Source organism: Ixodes scapularis, unplaced genomic scaffold, assembly GCF_016920785.2.
Source record: "Ixodes scapularis isolate PalLabHiFi unplaced genomic scaffold, ASM1692078v2 PGA_scaffold7__128_contigs__length_106722199, whole genome shotgun sequence".
Classification (NCBI taxonomy): Eukaryota; Metazoa; Arthropoda; class Arachnida; order Ixodida; family Ixodidae; genus Ixodes; species Ixodes scapularis.
This window is the reverse complement of record NW_024609882.1, coordinates 22,278,710-22,296,450: the sequence shown is the minus strand read 5'-3', so window position 1 is coordinate 22,296,450 and position 17,741 is coordinate 22,278,710. Positions and strand designations below refer to the sequence as shown.

At 47.5% G+C, this 17,741-nt stretch overlaps 1 protein-coding gene across 1 annotated transcript; it reads left to right on the top strand.

Moving 5' to 3' along the window:
* The first annotated feature begins 7,263 nt into the window (after window positions 1-7,263).
* LOC115314463 (serine/arginine-rich splicing factor 3) lies at window positions 7,264-16,659 on the top strand. The gene is given in 8 exon segments (XM_040498727.1): window positions 7,264-7,391; window positions 8,159-8,353; window positions 9,392-9,484; window positions 11,263-11,292; window positions 11,702-11,758; window positions 11,760-12,108; window positions 13,744-13,852; window positions 16,423-16,659. Coding segments are annotated over 7 exon segments (765 nt in total). The 5' UTR covers window positions 7,264-7,389; the 3' UTR covers window positions 13,783-13,852; window positions 16,423-16,659.
* Window positions 16,660-17,741: the final 1,082 nt, after the last annotated feature.

Here is a 17,741-nt window from a genome sequence, read left to right as displayed (position 1 = left end):
GGGGTTAATCGTAAAATGTAGTTGCCCAATTCACGTTCGATCTCATAATTATAGTTTAGCCGTGACGTGAATTGTTTATTAAAAAGTTCATAGCGAAAACTACGGGACGAGAGGCGTACGTCTCTCGTCCCGTTGTTTTCGTTGCCCTTGTATGCGGCTTCAAACAAAAAAAACCTAACCGCCGAAGAGCACCCATGACGTCTCTTTCTCCCTCAAGGCGCCGACTCCGCAAACCACGTGTCCATGCCGCATGTGACCTGAGTAGAGCCTGAGCAGAGCTTGACCAATATGACAGACACACAGAGTGTGCAAATCGCGCATACAATCTGTAGAAGAAAAAAAATGAAAGACGTAATGCAGATTAAGAGCGCAGCTCTTGAGAAGGAAAAGGGGAGGGGAGGGTATGCCCGTGTGACGTCACGAGGGTGATGTCACCCTCGTGATCTCGGTACCCTTGTAACGTCACTTGTGACCCTCGTAACGACATTGTGGGAAATGTCCCATAATGCAACGCGCGGTTACGCCTGACGGCGACGGCGACGACGACGACGCTCAACCCGGAAAGGGGCGCCTAAGAGCTGCGCGCTAAAAAGTCAAGTGGACCAAAACATTCATAATCTCCCCCATTTTCCGTGTTCTCACGTCCGTATTGAATTGTGCGCCCGAGAATGTCTTCATCAAATATTTCTAACTCTGTAGCTGTCAAAGTCGAAAACACCACTGCATGAGGCGTACCGTACAGGGGTTTCCAGAATAACTGAAATTAGGGGAGTGTCTAACTTTTTTAGGTGGGGAAGGGGGGGGGTGGGGGGGGGGGGGGGGGGGGGGGCATCGAGAATAGAGGAGTCGTCGCGAATTAAGGGGGTGCCTTCAAAAAAACAAGGGGGAGGGGGGGGGGGGGGGGGGAATCACCGATGAGGTAAGTGCGTGTTACAAAAAGTTGACTATACTTATGACAACCCCCCAGACTTTTTTTTTAATTTTTTGACAGGCCATTTTATGATGATGTCAGAAGACTACCTTTGCTACAGCATCACGTAATTGTTAATAAAGTAAAAAAAACGCAACTGCTCGAAACCGAAACCGGCTGCATCTGGACCCTAAGCTGAAACAACATAGCTTGCCTTTGGTAGCCGTGGTGGCCTCCTTAGCCAGCTTAGCACCCGTGGGCAAAACTCTGGCATCTCAACCATTGATTGTGATCTTTTAAAAGTCATTCCGTCAAATAGACCGATCTCACCAGTCAGTTTGATTAAAAAAGGCAATGACTCGTCAAAAATTTTTGTTTTATTATTATTATGCGGAACGATTGAAAACGATGCCTGGTCATTACTTTGAAAATTCGAACTGGGGAATTCAGTATTTGTGAGGTAAAAAAAAAAACAATTCTAAATGCCGAATTTGAAGTTTCCGCGCGACTCGCGCCAGTGGAGTGACGTCAAATATTGAGGGGTCCTGCGAGCCGAGTTTCTTTCGCGCCTCCGCTCCGAAACGTGTCGCCCGTGACCCGAAGCGAGGAGGTGAGGAGCGGGAGAGAAGGGCGCCGGCGTATACCGGGAAACCGGTTTCACTGCGTGCGTGCAGTGCTGCCGATCGTTCCGAGCAGACGACGGTTGCCCCGGCGGTGTCACAACCGAAACTACGACTACGATACACAGACACCAAACCAGTTGTTTGGACCGTTTGACGATTTCCTTTTCGAAGTCTGAAAGGTCGTCGGGCACCTAAAAAAGACCCCTTTGTCCGATTCCCCGAATCACCGATCACCCTCTGCTCCATGCGTCGAGCGCCGCCATATTTTCCGAGGGAGGAAAAAAATCCAGGAGGCGACATCACAACGGACTCCGATTTTTCGAATTTCAAAAAGAAGGGCCGTAGTGCGTTCGCAATTGCGTTAAAAAAAAAAAAAAAAAAAACATGTTTTACGATTGTCCTTATTAAATGTTATAAAAATGTCGCCTACACAGGTGCTGAATTTCATGAATTTTGACGTCAGAAATCAAAGGAAGCGAGGAGGTGAGGAGCGGAAGAGAAAAACGTCAAAAATAAAAAGGCACTCACGCGCGTGAAAAAAATTTTTTTTTCGCGATGTGTTGTTTTTTTTTTTTTTTTTTTTTGCTTGTCTATGACTACAATTTGCATCGTTTTAGACAATTAAAAAAACGATCTTTAAGGTGTCAGTGCCCCTTTAAGCCGCCGTTCGCAATGCATCCAGGGAACCTTAGTCTTTCTGCATCCCCTCTCCACGTGTGCGACCACCGGACGGCCATCTTGCATGTCGAAAAATCGCGTTTTTGGAGTGTTGTGGACAAGGAGGTTATAAATACTAGGAGGGGGCACGTTACAATACATGTGAAGCCTGGTCATGAAAAGTTTTAAACGATAGTGTGCCCAACGTGACCGCAGATCTCTCTGGTAATTGGTGCGCGTGACATGTCACGTGCGAGATGGATGGTTGATTGTAGAAGGATCCCTTGCAGGCTTGCGCGCGCTCCGTCCGGTAGGTTGTATGAGATCGAAGGCTAGGCGTGAAGCAAGCAAGAAACGGTTGAGATTATAATGCAATTAAATGCAAAGGTACAAGCGAGGTTGAGACGAATCACGAGCCGACGACACACCGCTGCTGGTACACGGGACGATCAGGGCAATCGCCGCAACGGAGAAAACGAAAGCCTGGCATCGCCGGGGCCACGGTGGCCGGGACGCTAATTTCATACGGGATGGGCACTTGCACCGTGGTCGGCTGGCCGCAATCGGACTGGCTTTTCTTCAGCGGGGGTTACCTTTCACCGGTAAGCCCTTGGCGTATTACACGCACTCGTAGTTTTACGATAACAGGAATTGATGAACAATTCTCTTAGATTTCCGACGGTCGCCGAACTGCGGAAATGATGGTCGCGGCGGTGGCTGGACCCCATCGAAGTAGAGCGTGGTGTGCTCCGTGCACTTCCAATTGTCAATAAAACATCTCTCGACCTCGAGTCAAGTTGAGTTGGTTCAATTTTTCACGACAGCAATAAAACGTCCCAGTGGACGACCTGCATAGCGGGCCGCAACGAAAAGAAAAAGCCAATACGTATTGTAGCGTGATATATAACATATGAGAGCGATGAGAGCGCAGCTTTCATTTGCAGGCGAGCGCGGAAAGCATCGTGGAAAAATGCGTAAGTATTGGTCCAATTTGTCGGGTTGACACAGTTACGCAATCAAGGGTGTATATAATTTATTCTTGCTTTGGCTACTGCAGAAATCAGTGGCCAGAACATAAAGAGAACACTCCCCGCAGATGCACGGTACATTACCCAAAACACGCCAACAGACTTCGTTACAGCGCTGACGTTCCACGTTGAATACTGTCGTTTTCAGGATGGTAACGGTCTGTAGAAAACAGAAGGCGTAACGAAGCGCAGCAGGTGTAGAGTCGGTCGGCTGGGCCAACGCTGGGCGCGGGCCACAGTTTGTGGCATATGATGACTGATGAATGAAAGCCACCAGCACCACGCTCCCCGCTACCTGCAACCATCAACCACGCGACGGTCACGTGCTAGGCCGGTAAGTGAGGAGGCTAAGGAGGAAAATGAGAAAGAAGCGAGGCGTCAAGGGAGCATGTCTTGTGGAAGCTACGCGGCTGACGGCATGCCCCCTCCTACCCTTCTAATCTCCTTGGTTGCGGAGGAAGGCGGCAGCATGCTGAAGACACGTTTTCTACTCGTTCGTCGTCATTCGCCGAAAACGTTCTTTGAAACCATGTGTAAGCCGTGAGACTTGCCATTAAGAACACGTGGAAATTTTTACGGAAGCGCAGTGCCGCAAGGAAAAGGCACAGCTTGTCGAAAGCAAGTCTCGCCGGTCTTGCGGCATGATCAAAGCTAAAGCTCCTTCATGTTTCACAAGTAGCGCAAGGTGCGTCGATGCGCGAGGCACGTGAAACGTGCAGCCCCCTTGGGGAGATCATGGCGGCGCAGCGGCAGCGCTGAGCAAGATTTCAGGCGCCATGTTCTTCCCAGAAGTGGCGCGCGGCACATTTCTCGAGCATTTGCACAACAATGAATGGCGCTACTTTTCCCAGGATAGAGGGGCTTTAATCAAAGCTTCCTTGGCACGCCGAAGCGATCCAGCTATTGTGATAGAGATCAGTATGCACGTGCGACAACCTGGCTGAATCAATGCGCATCCAGAGCATGAGGCGGCACGAGCAGTCTCGTGCACTGCTGCCTGTCAAAGTCAACTAAAGTCATGGCGGCGTCACGCATGTGCCGAGCGCTTGATGAGTTCGGTGTGCATGTTTATACAGCTGAAGTTAGTCTGCCTCAACGGGCGACTTGTCTCATTTAGCCAGTGCAGTACAACCGCTAGCCTGGGGTCTTTAACATGCACCACGCAGTAGTACTACTACTATTCCTATTATTTACCTTATTAGCGGGTACAGTGAGCCTCCATAGTATGGGCAGTGGGGTGAAGCTCTCGGCTACTTCCGTCCCGCCGCGTATACTTATGACGTTTGTCCGGTCCGGCGAACTGCTTCCGATTGCCGCGCTCCCAGCGGCTGTTGGCACTTGTTATTTCATTTTAAATAAAATTGATTCATATATCTAATGATGCGAAATAAAGGTGAAGTTGTTTTGAAGGTGTGAATGGCTTTGAAGCCTGTTATTGTAACTTTCTCTTTCACTCTTTCAACGTGTCTGGGCGCGCTTTCTCTCTCTCCGAACCCGCGCCTCTCGCCTCGAGATGCGCTGGCCGCTGGCGACGGGAAGTCGGTGGACCGTTAGAACGCGCGAGGGACGCGAGCCGGTGTGTTGTTTCGCTTCTGGGAGTGCGTCGCGGCGCGAGATTCGTCCCGCGTTCGTGCGCGCGCGGCTATCTTTTCTTTTTCGTGGGAACTTGTTGTTGGTGTAATGTGGTAATGTGGTCAAGCATGGATTTTCGTCATCAACACACCACCTGATATGCCAAGTGGGGAAACAATGACTGCCAATGGTTTCGAGTTCGAATGGACGTGCGGTACGCTCTTTTGGTCTTCTCTTGCTTAAGTTTCTGATTAGATGTTTGCAACAAAACCTAACTGTCGCAGTGGTAGTGAGTATTAATTGTTTGATTTTGGCAATAGCTACAATGGTTTCCAATCACAAAACCAAATCCTATCATTGTTCAGGATTGCTCTTCACTCGCCGCGAGAAATATGTCATTGTCAAATTACTGGAGACTTCTGTGTAGACTTTTTCATATCAAGATCGAGCACATGTGCTCACTTTAAAAGATGGCAAACTTTTTGCTGTGAGCTGTTTATTTGGCACTGTTGTCAGCGATTCACGCGTCTGTTCGCGAGGAGTGAAAATATTAGCCTAAATATTTTTCGATTAACCGAGGATGAGCGATAGAGCGATCCGCTCTGGTTTCCCGTTTCGTTTAGCAGTGACTCACTCCTAAATTTAAGTGATAATATTAAAAACGAATGGGCAGGTTCTCGATGAAGACTCAATACCAAAGAGCTCAGCTGTTTTTCTTGGTACTCATTGCTTAGTTTCCTTTAGTTGCAATTATGACACCGTCGTCGGTCTTTACTTATATGCTTACTTATATAATCGAATTTGCAAGAACGCATATCATCACCTTCGTCGCACGCAACCTTAACGTTTTATCCTGTTTTGTTGTTCATTTCTTTGTTTCTCGTGTGCAAAACAGTGAGAAATTTCGTCTGTATTTTCTACTGTCTGTTGAATAAAAATGAACGCTAAAGGACAAGCATTGCATATTTTTTGTGTATGTGTCACTTTCGTTGCTGTGTGCGTTTCAACGCACATTAACCAGCATTGAAATGCGAAAACCAGCCGCAAAGCAGCAGAAGCCTAGCAAAGCAACGCGCAAACCGGGCAAAAAAAAAAAAAAAAAAGCTACAATATATATATTTTTAACTCTAGGTGGCGCAAGCTACCGCCCATCCATCCAAACACAATGGCGCTGCCGCGCAGTTTCGGTTTTGGTTTCGCTGTGCCGCCATGTTGATTTTAGTACAGCCACCAGATACCAGGGGATTCAAATGGCGCTGCGGCCTCCCAGGGTTTTCCAATTTGCGTTCCATGGGCGGTATAGGAAGTTGCACTCCTCTGGTATGGGTGTGGGTATCGTTAGACGATTTACACAACACCGCGCACAACAGCTCCTCATCGCTGATCAGTGCTGGCTCTTTATCAACACTTAATTGCACTTGACGTTTGAGCGCGACTGGCCTAATTGTGATTGGTCGACAGATTGAACACGACCATATGGGCCGCGCTTCAAAGATTTTCATTCTCGCCGTCTTGTACTTTTGCCTTCAAAAACCCTCCTTGCTGCACAGCGTTGCTCTATTTGTGCTCCCCTGTGATCCATTAGAGTAGATCTGAAACATTATAGCCATAGTGCATAGGAGCAACCGTACAGACCTCCCCTTTATTGATACTCACCAGAATAGCTGGACGATCCAGAACTCCGTGGCCGATATGTGTATATGAGACATCTACGGCGCGACACACCTCGAAAACTTTGGCGCGACGTCGATTCTTGATCCGTATCCAAGCGTGCGAAGGAACAAAGATGCAGCACTTCGGCGTGCCAAGGTAGCTTTGATCACGACGCGAGACCGGCGACACTTGCTTTGGACGAGTTGTGCCTTTACATACGGCTTCACGCATATTGCACTCGCAAAACACATCCACACGGCGTCGATTCTCGATCGGTATCCAAGCTTGCGAAGGCACAGAGTCCCAGCACTTCGGCGTGCCATGAAAGCTTTGACCACGCCGCGAGACCCGCAAAACTTGCTTTCGACGAGTTGTGCCTGTTTCCTACGGCACTGCGCTTTCGTAAAAATTTCCACGTGTTCTCAACGGCAAGTCCCACGGCCTACATATGCTTTTAAAAACATTTTATGGAGAATCTCGACGAACGAACAGAAAACGTGCTGCTTTCACACGCTGCCGCCGGCCTCTGCAATGCTAGCGAAATGAAATATTTCTGCATGCAAGATGGCCATCCGGTGCCGCATCAGTGGTAGCCGCACTCGCGAAACAGGGATGCGTAATCCAGTAAATTGTCATAAAGGTCTGTGCAATGCACTAAGTACCAAAGAAAATGTTATAGTTACTAATAAAATGTTTTATACTTTTTAAATAACTCAAGTTACGGGACGTTTAACTTAGTTTTAGTCTCAGTTTTTATAATAGTGCCACGTTAGCAGCGCCACAAATGACGATACGCAATATGATATTAGTATACGTTCCCCGTGCCGCGCCTCTTGCGTTCATCCGGGCGTTCCAACTCGAGCAAGTACCGACCGAGCTGAGGAACAGCTGAACGTAGAATTCGTTCTAGTGGTAAAATTACTGCCTAACCACGGTCGGACAAACAATGTAAGTGAATCAGAATTCCAGTTAACCGTCGACTACTTTTGGGGGGCAGTTTGATGGCTCCGCGGCTTGAAAGCACGAAGCATTCACAGCGATGGTTATCAATCATGCACAATAGAACATCTCGCTAGGCCTAGTTTATACTACGCCTCGCAGCTTCCTGCTCCAGTCCAACATAATTTTGAGGAAAAAAAAAAAAAAATAGAGCGCTTTGAAACAAATAATTAAAATAAACGTGTAGATCTCGAATCGATCGTTTACAACGGCGCTGAAGTTCCTTTGAACGAGCGTTACTGGACATGCCAAAGCCATCGCTGCTTGCACACGGCAGATAGAAAATAAAAATAAATATATATATGTAGATAGATATATGTATCGATATCGGAAATTTTTGATTGCTATTTTAATGTTCGATTCTAGCATTCGAATGCGTCAACCGCCATCTCGCCGCGAATGGTAGGTGCTGACCACGTTCTTGCTACAATAAACCGCACCACGCATTAAAAGTCTCCGATCACAGTTTTAAATATCAGCTCCGTCCCACGTTAAGTTAAAGTACCGTCTGTGTGCCGTAGACTTCTTCGACCGTTTTACGTTCCGTCCCGTCTCAACGTCTCCCTCCAGTAGCGCATCTCGACTGTCCTCAACGTTTCCACTGGCGACGTCTTGAATGTTGAATGTCAAACCTGAGTCCGCGGTACTGAATCCACTGACATGTATTCTACGCCCCGTCTGCGCACCCCCCTCCCCTCCTCCAAACGTGTCTACAGGGAGTGGAGTCTCGACTGCAAGGTCTATGTGGGCAACCTGGGCAGTGGGGCGGCCAAACACGAGATCGAGGCTGCCTTCACCAAGTTCGGGCCCCTGCGCAATGTCTGGGTGGCCCGCAATCCGCCCGGTTTTGCTTTCGTCGAGTTTGAGGACTCGCGCGATGCTGAAGATGCCTGCCGCGCCCTAGATGGCAGGTGTGTGTGACGTCCTCCACGGCTTCTGAACGCTCCCGTCTGCCCTTCTGGCAGCTTGCGTCCAAGTGCATCTGTTGTCACTGACAGAGCCAGAACGGCGGGGGGAACGGTCTTTCCTCCGGTGCAAGCTTTAAACACTCGGCCGAGCATCTGAATGAGACGCCCTGCCGTTCTCAGTCTGTCAGCGACCAATATGGTGCAAGGTTAACTTATTTGACAAACCACCAGTATAGCAGGTAAAGCCACCTTCGTGCAAGTTGCCGGTACGGTTACGTGCCTTTGCACCGAGCCAAATCTCCTAAAATAACTGGTTGAATCATTAGTTCATGGAGTTGTATAAAAGATAATAATGAAAATTAAATGCAAAATGAAAGTGTTCAGAATATTGCCATCTCCACCACCGCTAACCTTTGCTAACCAGAAGAAGGCTCGTTAATGACAACCCTGTCATTTGCTTTCTGTTGGAGCTCTCGCTGTAATTACCTTCAAATTCAGAGTTTTTTTCTGTGGAGCTGGAGTTGGATTTTGAAATCGATGCACTATTGGACAGCCCCATGCTACATTCGATGTGGCGTACTAGAATGTTGCATTGGTCGTTACAGTCGCAGCTAGCATCTCATAGTAGCTTAACAAGCACTGTAATATGAACTTACTAAAAGTCCATTTTGCCAACTTCAATGCTCACCTTTGGTGTCTCGCTCAGATTTCCTGCAAAGCATATCTGTCGCCATTTTGTCGAACACTGTTGTGGTCGCCAACAATCGAACAGCAGAGAGTGCCTTTCGAGGGCATCCGCTGTTAGAACGCTGCCTAGGTGGCGCAAGCTGCCGCCCAATTTTAGATGTTCAGCCATATGCATCCGTCCATCTATTGCTCCAGCTAGAATTGAAGCTCGCTCAGCATCGAAGCGGCACTAGATTCGGAAGTGCTGAAATGCGCTTCCTATCGTTTCAATCGTGTTGGTAACCACCACTGTGACACGGGTAGCCTCGTTTCGTGGTTGCCCGTACTGTGACACTGCTGCCTCTCCCGGTCTAGCCGCCTTTGTGGGACGAGGGTGCGGGTGGAAATGTCCCACGGCCGGTCACGTAGGGGTGGTGCCAGCAGACGGCCAGCCCCAGCACCCCCACGGTAATTATGACACCCTTTCTACACTGCCCGTTTTTACCGTGATGTTCAGTGTTGGTGCCTATTGGCGAGGAGGTTGTACTATGCGGGGCGCTCTGTCCGGCATGTTTTCCGCGAAGCTCGGTGTCCACCTGACAAGGCCTGTGAAACTTGGCTGGGTCTCGTGCTCAAAGAACTCTTGCCAAATCACCCAGGCATCAAGGAGAATGCTGGGAGCGTAGGTTTACGCACTGCACAGCTATCTATATGAAAGATTGATATGCTTATCTATATGAGAGATTCAAAGTTAATAACCAAAAAAAGGCATTGATGAACAAGCGTGGAGTGTTTTATTTGTTTTGAGTTTTGCTTCTGAACAGTTGCTGCTTTACCGACATGTGCAGTGCATGTGACTGCACAAGCTTCTTGGCACTTGGGTAGTTTGGCATAGCTAGCATTGGTTGATTGAGCACCAGTTGGACACGAGCTCCAGCCAAATGCTGCTGTGGCATTCGGCTACGTCGGTTCACCCCTGCGTCGGAAACGCGGACAAATAATTTGTGTTCGTGATGTCCCTGTGTGTTTAGGTTTTGGCTTAGCTGCTAGGGGTGTGAGGGTTGGATTCCCTTCCCCATAAGGTGCCACGGGTTTCATGCTTTGCGCATTGGTGCAGGGACGTTGGTTTTTGTTGCAATTAATTAAATGTGAGCCCTTTAGTCCCAGTCGTGTCTGGAAAAGTCTATACCGTGTTGCAGGATGTTGCTCTTGTCTAAAGTCCCTAAACGCATCCAATTTGGAAGGTTGTAACGTGACAAAGCTCAACTTGGTGATGGTCTCTCGTGGCGAGCGTTGCGCGGTCCCTGCAGCATTGCACTAGGCTATTAATATGGAGTGCATAACTTCTACTGTGGGAAATAAATCCAGGGCTTGACGTTCCAAGCTGGTATGCATCAGCGGCACACTTTAAATCGGTGGAACTACACATTTATGAGAGAGAAGAAGAAAAAAACAGATGCCATAAGGTGAAGGGCTGGCTTGTCTGGTCATGCAGAAGCTAGCAAGTCTGATGCTGCCAAAGTTGGGAATGTTTTTTCTTTGTCTTCATCTCGAAATAGTCTCGTGCAGCATTCTGGGAGTCGGAACCAGGTGACTACACATGTTTGCAAGCATTCGCGCTTTAAAGGCCACTTTGGCCAATAGAATGGGTGAGAGATGGTTTGTTGGGCCACTAGTCTGGCAACTGTGAACACACCTTAACAATTATGGGAAAGGGGTAGGTGTTTCTACACCAGGTGGTACCACCCAATACTAAGGGTTTGGCCACTACCTTCCATTCATTTAGGCTCGACTATCAGGCAACCAACAGCAAGCGGGCAGTGCCCAGATAGTTGCAAACGTGTATAGCAAAACCTGTGTTATGCGAATGTTTGTAGGAACATTACTTGCTAGATCTAGGCACCTAGTTTCCTAGGTTGAACATTTACATGAATATTAAAAAAAAAACAAGGAAGTGACATATTGGCGTCCGATTGGTGGAGGAAATTGCCTCTACCAGTTGGATGCCAATACGTCACTTCCGTGACCTTTCAAAGCATACATGTAAATGTCCAACCTAGGTGCTCTGCGAGCTCACGTCCGGCTCCGATGGTGCTGTTCGCTATTCTCTAGGCGAATGGAATATTGTTAGGAGTTTCGGTGGTGGAAACAACGATAATCTCACTCCTGCCTTTCCATGGAGAGCATGTGCAACATTGGGGTCTTGTTGTGTTTTTTTTTTTTTTCTTTCTTCATTGTTTTTTCAGTTACGGTGGGTATGGAGCCAAGCGGTCAAGGTAGGTTTCAAGGTTGTTATCTGTGCCTGGCAAAACATTCCTTTTTTATGGCGCGTCACATTTTCTCGTTTCCTTCCCCGCACTCGAGCCGCTGCTCGGAACCTCTCTCGCAGCATCTGAGAAAGTGTTGTTGCATTTGAGGAGTTGGTGGAACAAGAGGTGATTGTTTGTGTGGGGGCAAGGCAGGTACAGAGAGACTGTGCTTCTCCTCTGCCTGACCTGGTTGTCAGCCGTTTCAGCCAAGTCCAGGCACCGGTGTCGCATGCCCGAAAGGGCCATTCGAGGGGCCCTTCGCTGCCCCCAGTGGTGCCTAGGCTTCGCTGTTTCTCACCTCCCCCCCCCCCCAAAAAAAAAAATTACCTTGGGTCCGGAGTTTTGGTAATGATACCCGTGACGGCGCACCTTTCAGGGCATGTCATCTCATCTCTAACTCAGCCCCACGAGGGACTAAAGTGACCCAACCAACCCACCACCTTTCTCATCCAACAACAACCACAACACTCCTATCTCGCTGCGCGGGAAGTGTTTGCCGCCGACGCGGCTGACCGACCCCCGTCCCCCCGAAAACGACGCCGCGGGGACCGAAGGCGCAAATGCGACCGCCGCACGAGGGGCGCAAAAAGAGGGGCGCACCACGCCAGCTGCGGCGGCTGCTGCCCGTCCAACCAACTCCCCACAACCAACAACTCGCTTCTACCGGGGGTTGCCAGCCAACGCAAACGGCGGCAGACGCCGTCCTTCCCTTCTCGTGCCCCCTCCGCTCTCCGCGACTCGCCTAGCTCGCCAGTCGGCGTATCAGCTCAGCCGTCGGCACAGGTTACCCGTTTCATGTCTTTTGCTAATACGGGGTTTTCTCCTATGCTCTGTTTCGAAGCTCCGCGTTAAAGCGGAGGAGGGTTTAATTTTTATTTTGTGTTCATTGTATTTTCTGGCTGGGGCTCTCGGAGGTTGCTGTGGAGGAGGCACCACATGTGGAAAGCCACGCCAGAGGGCTGCATGGCACATTGGATGCCAAGACTGAAAACTTAGTTCTGTTTTTGTTTTTTGTTTTCTTTTTCTGGGGTCATGTGTAATGGCAGGGAGGGGTGACCCTACGGCTATTTAGGTGCATTTTTTTGGGAAAGGCAAAGAAGTGATTAAGCTTTTGACCTATCTGGGGTTGGAACAACAGCTTGCGAGGTGTTGGTGGCACATGGTGTTGGGTGTGAGTTCACTGGTGTAAGGCTAAGCACCGTAAAGTGCACCCGACGCCCGCAGTCCGGCCGTAGCAGAGGCCAATGAGCAGTGCTGTATTGAGCTAGGCTTTCACTGCAAAGCTATTTTATAAAAAAGTGTGAGAAATGCAGCCTGTACGTACAGGAACGTTTGCTTACGTATTGCATTACGTTGGAGGTTGGATTCAGTGTTTTCTCTGTTCATTTTCCCCTAAAAATTTGGGTTTTATCACAGTTTACTTTCTGTTAGATTCCTTATTCTGCAAAATTAAAGCTTTAATTTTTTTTTTTATAAGAATAAATGTTGCTTGGACACTAAATTCATGACAAAAAAATCACCGGTATCGAAAGATATTTTTGTAGCTGCATTTGGCACTGGTACCCTTGCGATTGGCAGTACTAACTGTCCTACGACAAATCTTCAAAGCAAGTGTTACTCCGATAAACGTCGGTACTTTGAAATTTAAAATGTCCTAGATGAAAAATCCTTCAGCTGCCCTCCCCATTCTATGAAACAGTTTCACATCTTTCACTCTTAAGAAAACAGCTGCTCCTCCCACAAATAGTATAATCCAAATTGGAAGCCGGAACAGGAGCTTTTGTCGTGGTCCAGATGTACATTGGCCCATTGTACTGAACGTACCTTGTTGAGATAAACGGGAGACTTCCTTTTGTCAATAGTCCAAAGTAAGAAAAAATGGGAATTTGCCTCTTTTTTTTTTTTTTTAGCACCACTAGCCCTGTTCTCAGACAAATTTTATTTTTAAAATATATATATATATTTTCTGTTATTGTAATTTGAATTGTAAAAAAAAAAAAAAAGGTTTACCGAGAAGTTTTTTTTATTATTATTTATTTGAAAACACGCAACACTAGTTCTAAGCCACTGGAACATCAGTGCCTCGAATGTCGTGTGCAAGCCTACTCTTCAGACTGGTTACCACGCTCTTTACGAAGCACAGATGTCTAGGTGATTCTTTACGTAAGAGTGCTTAACGTAATGCAGTGTAAGCAAACGCTGCTGTGTGAACCAGACTTTGGACAGACCATTCTTTTGTTGCACTCATACTCCAGGTCTAGTGGCTATTGCATTTGAGGCTCGGGTTGCCCAGTACCTTGTGTACAAGTTGGGTTCTTTGGATTCTGAGGGGGCAACCTCTGGTAGGACATGCATGGGTTGTGGCACATCGCGCCTCGGCACTCAGACGTGGGAGTGACGCCCGGTTGTCCGTCGCAGGTCTCGCTCTCCGCGAAGACGCTACTCGAGAAGTCGTAGCCGCAGCCGCTCCCGCAGCCTGCGCCGATCCACGGGAAGCCGATCCCTCTCGCGTGAGAGACGCTAACAGGTTGTGGCATTTTTTTCTCTTTGATAGCAGGCTCGTTTTAAAGGAAGTGTGCATTTTGGAATGACGAAGGCTTGTCCGAGTGCGTAGTCCGGTGACACGCTGGTTGCCTTAACCCCTTAACTGGGTACTTTTCAGACTCAAATTATTTGCAAAATGGGGAGTTCTTTTTTTAAGTGTTCCTAGCTCTAGAAGCTATCTCAATAATCTCTGAACCTAGAACAAATTTATTTACATCAATTTACAGGGTTCAATGAACATTTAGTAGTTGGTCTTCGTATCATAGTTCATAAAGTTTGGAGCGACACGAAGAGCCACACTGCAGTCTTTGCAACAGTAGATTTCCTCTCTTCTTTGGTTGTGTGCAAGGCACACCACACACCTCTTGTGGAGGTATGGTGCTTGACCCTTTGTTGAAATCAGGGAAATGTCCCAAGAGGCGTGCTGGAGAAGCTTTCGATGGTAAATGGCCAATCTTTGCCACTGTAACATTTGAGAGTCCATTGCGAGAGATCTTGCGAAAGTGCAAGCACAACTTGGGACGGCTTGTCATGTTTTGATGCTTGAGCTCCGGGGATTTTGCATTCATACTTTGTCGTTCCCATGTAGACAATGATATTCCACACACATTCAGTTGCTGACTCGCACAGTCTGAAAGATTCCATTCCAAAATTAGCTCTTTTCATGGGGATGTTTAGCTTCCATCCAAGTTGTCCTTTCCAGAGGAGAAGGCTCTCGTCAATGCAGATGTCCCACTGAGGCGCGTAGTCCTGTTGGAATGTTTCGAAGAGATGGTTAAGGTCTTGGAGAGGTCTTAATTCAGCGTGTCTTCTGGCACTGCCGCCTTGTTTTCCGCGAAGTGCAGGTACTTTAGAAGTAGGCAGAACCTTTTTTCTGTGAAAATCTGATAAAATATTGGAGTCTCCAATAAAGGGTGTCGCGTGAAGTATGAATTCAGGGTGGGCTTCTGAACAATCTCCTGCAAAATCCAGACACTTAAAAGGAGCTTGGCCTCTTCCTTAGTTGTGGGTATCCAATCTTGTTCTCTACTTCTCGCCTTCATTTTGCCAGAGACACTATTTTTGAGGATTTTTTGTAATGCGTACATTTTCGTTTTGTCTGCTATCAGTCGACAGGTTTTGTCATCAAGAAAGTATTCAAAGATGTTGAGTGGGCTCTCATCATCAAGTTAAAGGTGAACTCCAGCACTTCCCACAAATCGAAATGGATCTCTCACCGTGCCATTGTCTTGCCAGGTTACAGCAGACCCCGAAGTTGATGGTGTTGCCATAAGCAGTTCCGCTGCCTCATTTTCAATATCCGTTTTGGATCCCGAGGAGCATTCATTTGAACTCGAGAAATCAACATCGCAGTCGGAGTCCTCGTCGGTACTTTGCAGCAGCTCTGCGATTTCTTCGTCAGTCAAAGGACGTCGGCGTTTCTGGACGCCATTTTCCAAACAGTCAGGCTTGTTACACAGAGGTATCCAATCTTTCCTTTTTGTGCTGCCATCTATCCATCGTTTTTTAAACTAAAAATGTTTCCGATGTACGAGGATAGATGGCGCATCCTCCCCGTGCAATAAAACAAGCAGGCTTCTAAAGACGAGCTTCCCAATAGCAAAGAAAGTATAACGCGTCTATAGACGCGTCCCCCAAGCTGCGGTCGAAATCGCTGCGTGTCGAAATATGCGCTCCCCAGTTAAGGGGTTAAAGCACACTTCGGCCGCGTGCGCACAACTGAAACTTGCGGGACACTGAAGCTTGCTGTGGAGGCGGGACAACTGAAGGATCTCTCCGCCCGTCTCATTCTGCCAGTGACTGTAGCAGACAATCTTTGTTCCATAACTTTGGAATTTCTGTCTGCTTCCTTTTAGTCCCCCAGTTCTAAGATAAGTAGCCTAGTCTTCCGATAGTCACACATTAGATATTGCAGGAAAATGGACCCATGTCCATCCTTAAAGGGCAACTTTGGTTTGTTTCACATAATTAGAAAACAAGGAAATTTTCTTCCGTATCACATTAAAGGCCCGAATATTTAGATCTAATTCTGTCTAAAAGTTGATGAAACTGGCAAGAAAAAGTTATGTGCATGAAGTTGCCAAGATCTGCTCATCCTAGCGGGCAAAGCGCTGCAAAGCCAAATGAAGATTGTGCAAGGAATATTATGCTTCTTGAAGAAATGACATAGAACCGTTTATTACCACCTCAAGTATAACCAACCATTAACTCGAATTTCTCGGAATTAACTGGAGTTGCCCTTTAATCAGATGCTAATGCAAGAGCCTTTGGGGTTTTCTGCTAGCTCCGCGAGTTTACCTACAAAGAGCCTTTGTTCTTCCACCAGTTTAACTTCAGAGCTATAATCGCCCAATTCATTGGCAGTTTGTGAGCACCACAGTATTTGTAAATCAGTGTCCCACTGACCTGGTGCATCACTGCAGATAGGGTAACAGCACTTTGGTTGTATTTAATTAATGGCTAATTATTGGCGTTATTTTGTACTCACCTCTCCAATGCCCACGTGGCCCTGAGGGTATTTGAGATAAATAATTCCTGGCTTTGGCTGTGCAGGGCGGCAGAGCACCACCCAAGCCGCACTCCTGGCGACTCCAGAAGACCGTCAGCAGACACAGCAGAGCAAAGCACTCTGTCTTTCCCCCCCATCTTGTTTGTGTGTGATTCCATTTTCATTTTGCAGAAAAGAAGCAAAAGTTGTGCGGCGCCGAGACTGAAACGTACCACCGCATGCTATGTTGACCCGTGCCGTGCGATTGGAACGCTAAATAAAGGCTACTTGCAATTCGTCCACCCTTTTAGCCCATGCAGGGAAACGTAGTACTCGAGCAGCTGGGACTCGCTTGAAACATGAGCTAATCTGCAGTTGCACTAGAGTTCTGTACAGCAGAACTGGGGCAGCCGCCAAAACGCCCCCAAATTATTTATATTGGCTTTGGAGTAAAAATAAGCACTCTTGCCATATTACTACTGTAATTCCCTAGAGCCAAGGTGAGATGGCAAGCCTGCGGAACAAGTGTATTTGCTTTTTCTTGAGTTGATATGTGCCCTACCACCAAAGTGGAAAGATCTCCCCCAATGCTTATCTGATCCTTTGATCTCGCTCGGGCCAAAGGCAACTTGAGGCGATACTGAAACCCGTCGTTTGTGCTTGCCACATCCTCTAGGGAATCTTCTCTGCGAGGTCACAAGTTGTAATCCTTACTAATTATTGTTCCTAAACAACGGGTTCAAAGATGTGCCTAAAAACTACAGTGCAAGCTCGGGAGTTTTGGTTCAAAGCAAAATTAATCCAAATAAAGGGTTTCTAGCGAATGTTGGCCAGTCGTGGAATCGACCACAGGGACACTTGGTCGCACATGTTGCCAATACCCTGTTGTAGATTGAGGGGAAAAAAAAGGGGGGGGGGGGGGGGGGGGGGAGTGGGCGGCAAGCTTTTTCTGTAGAGCCTACCAAACTAACCAATTAGCAAGCTGGATGCAGTAGAAGAATCTAGTATTTGGTCTCCGCGTGTCCTGCTTGAAGAGGGAACGACCATGTCCGGTAACCATTTTTAATTTTGATGAAAAATATTTTGCTGGCTTCATGCCAAGGATAAAAACAATCCTTGTTTTGGAAAAAAAATAAAAAAATTCTTTACGAAAAGAATTTATAAGCACACTGTCACGCACGCGTTTTGGGTATCGTGCAATGTTGGCACTTCGGGCGGTTTCCTTAAAACTTCCGGCTACGGGTCTAGAAATATTTACTGACAAATTAGGTATAGGAAGGACTAACAAAAAGTATTAATCGCAACTATTAGGGTAGTTATTTTGAGAAAGTCGCAAATACGGCACATTGCGCAATAATGCTCCGGATTAGATTTTTTTCCCCCT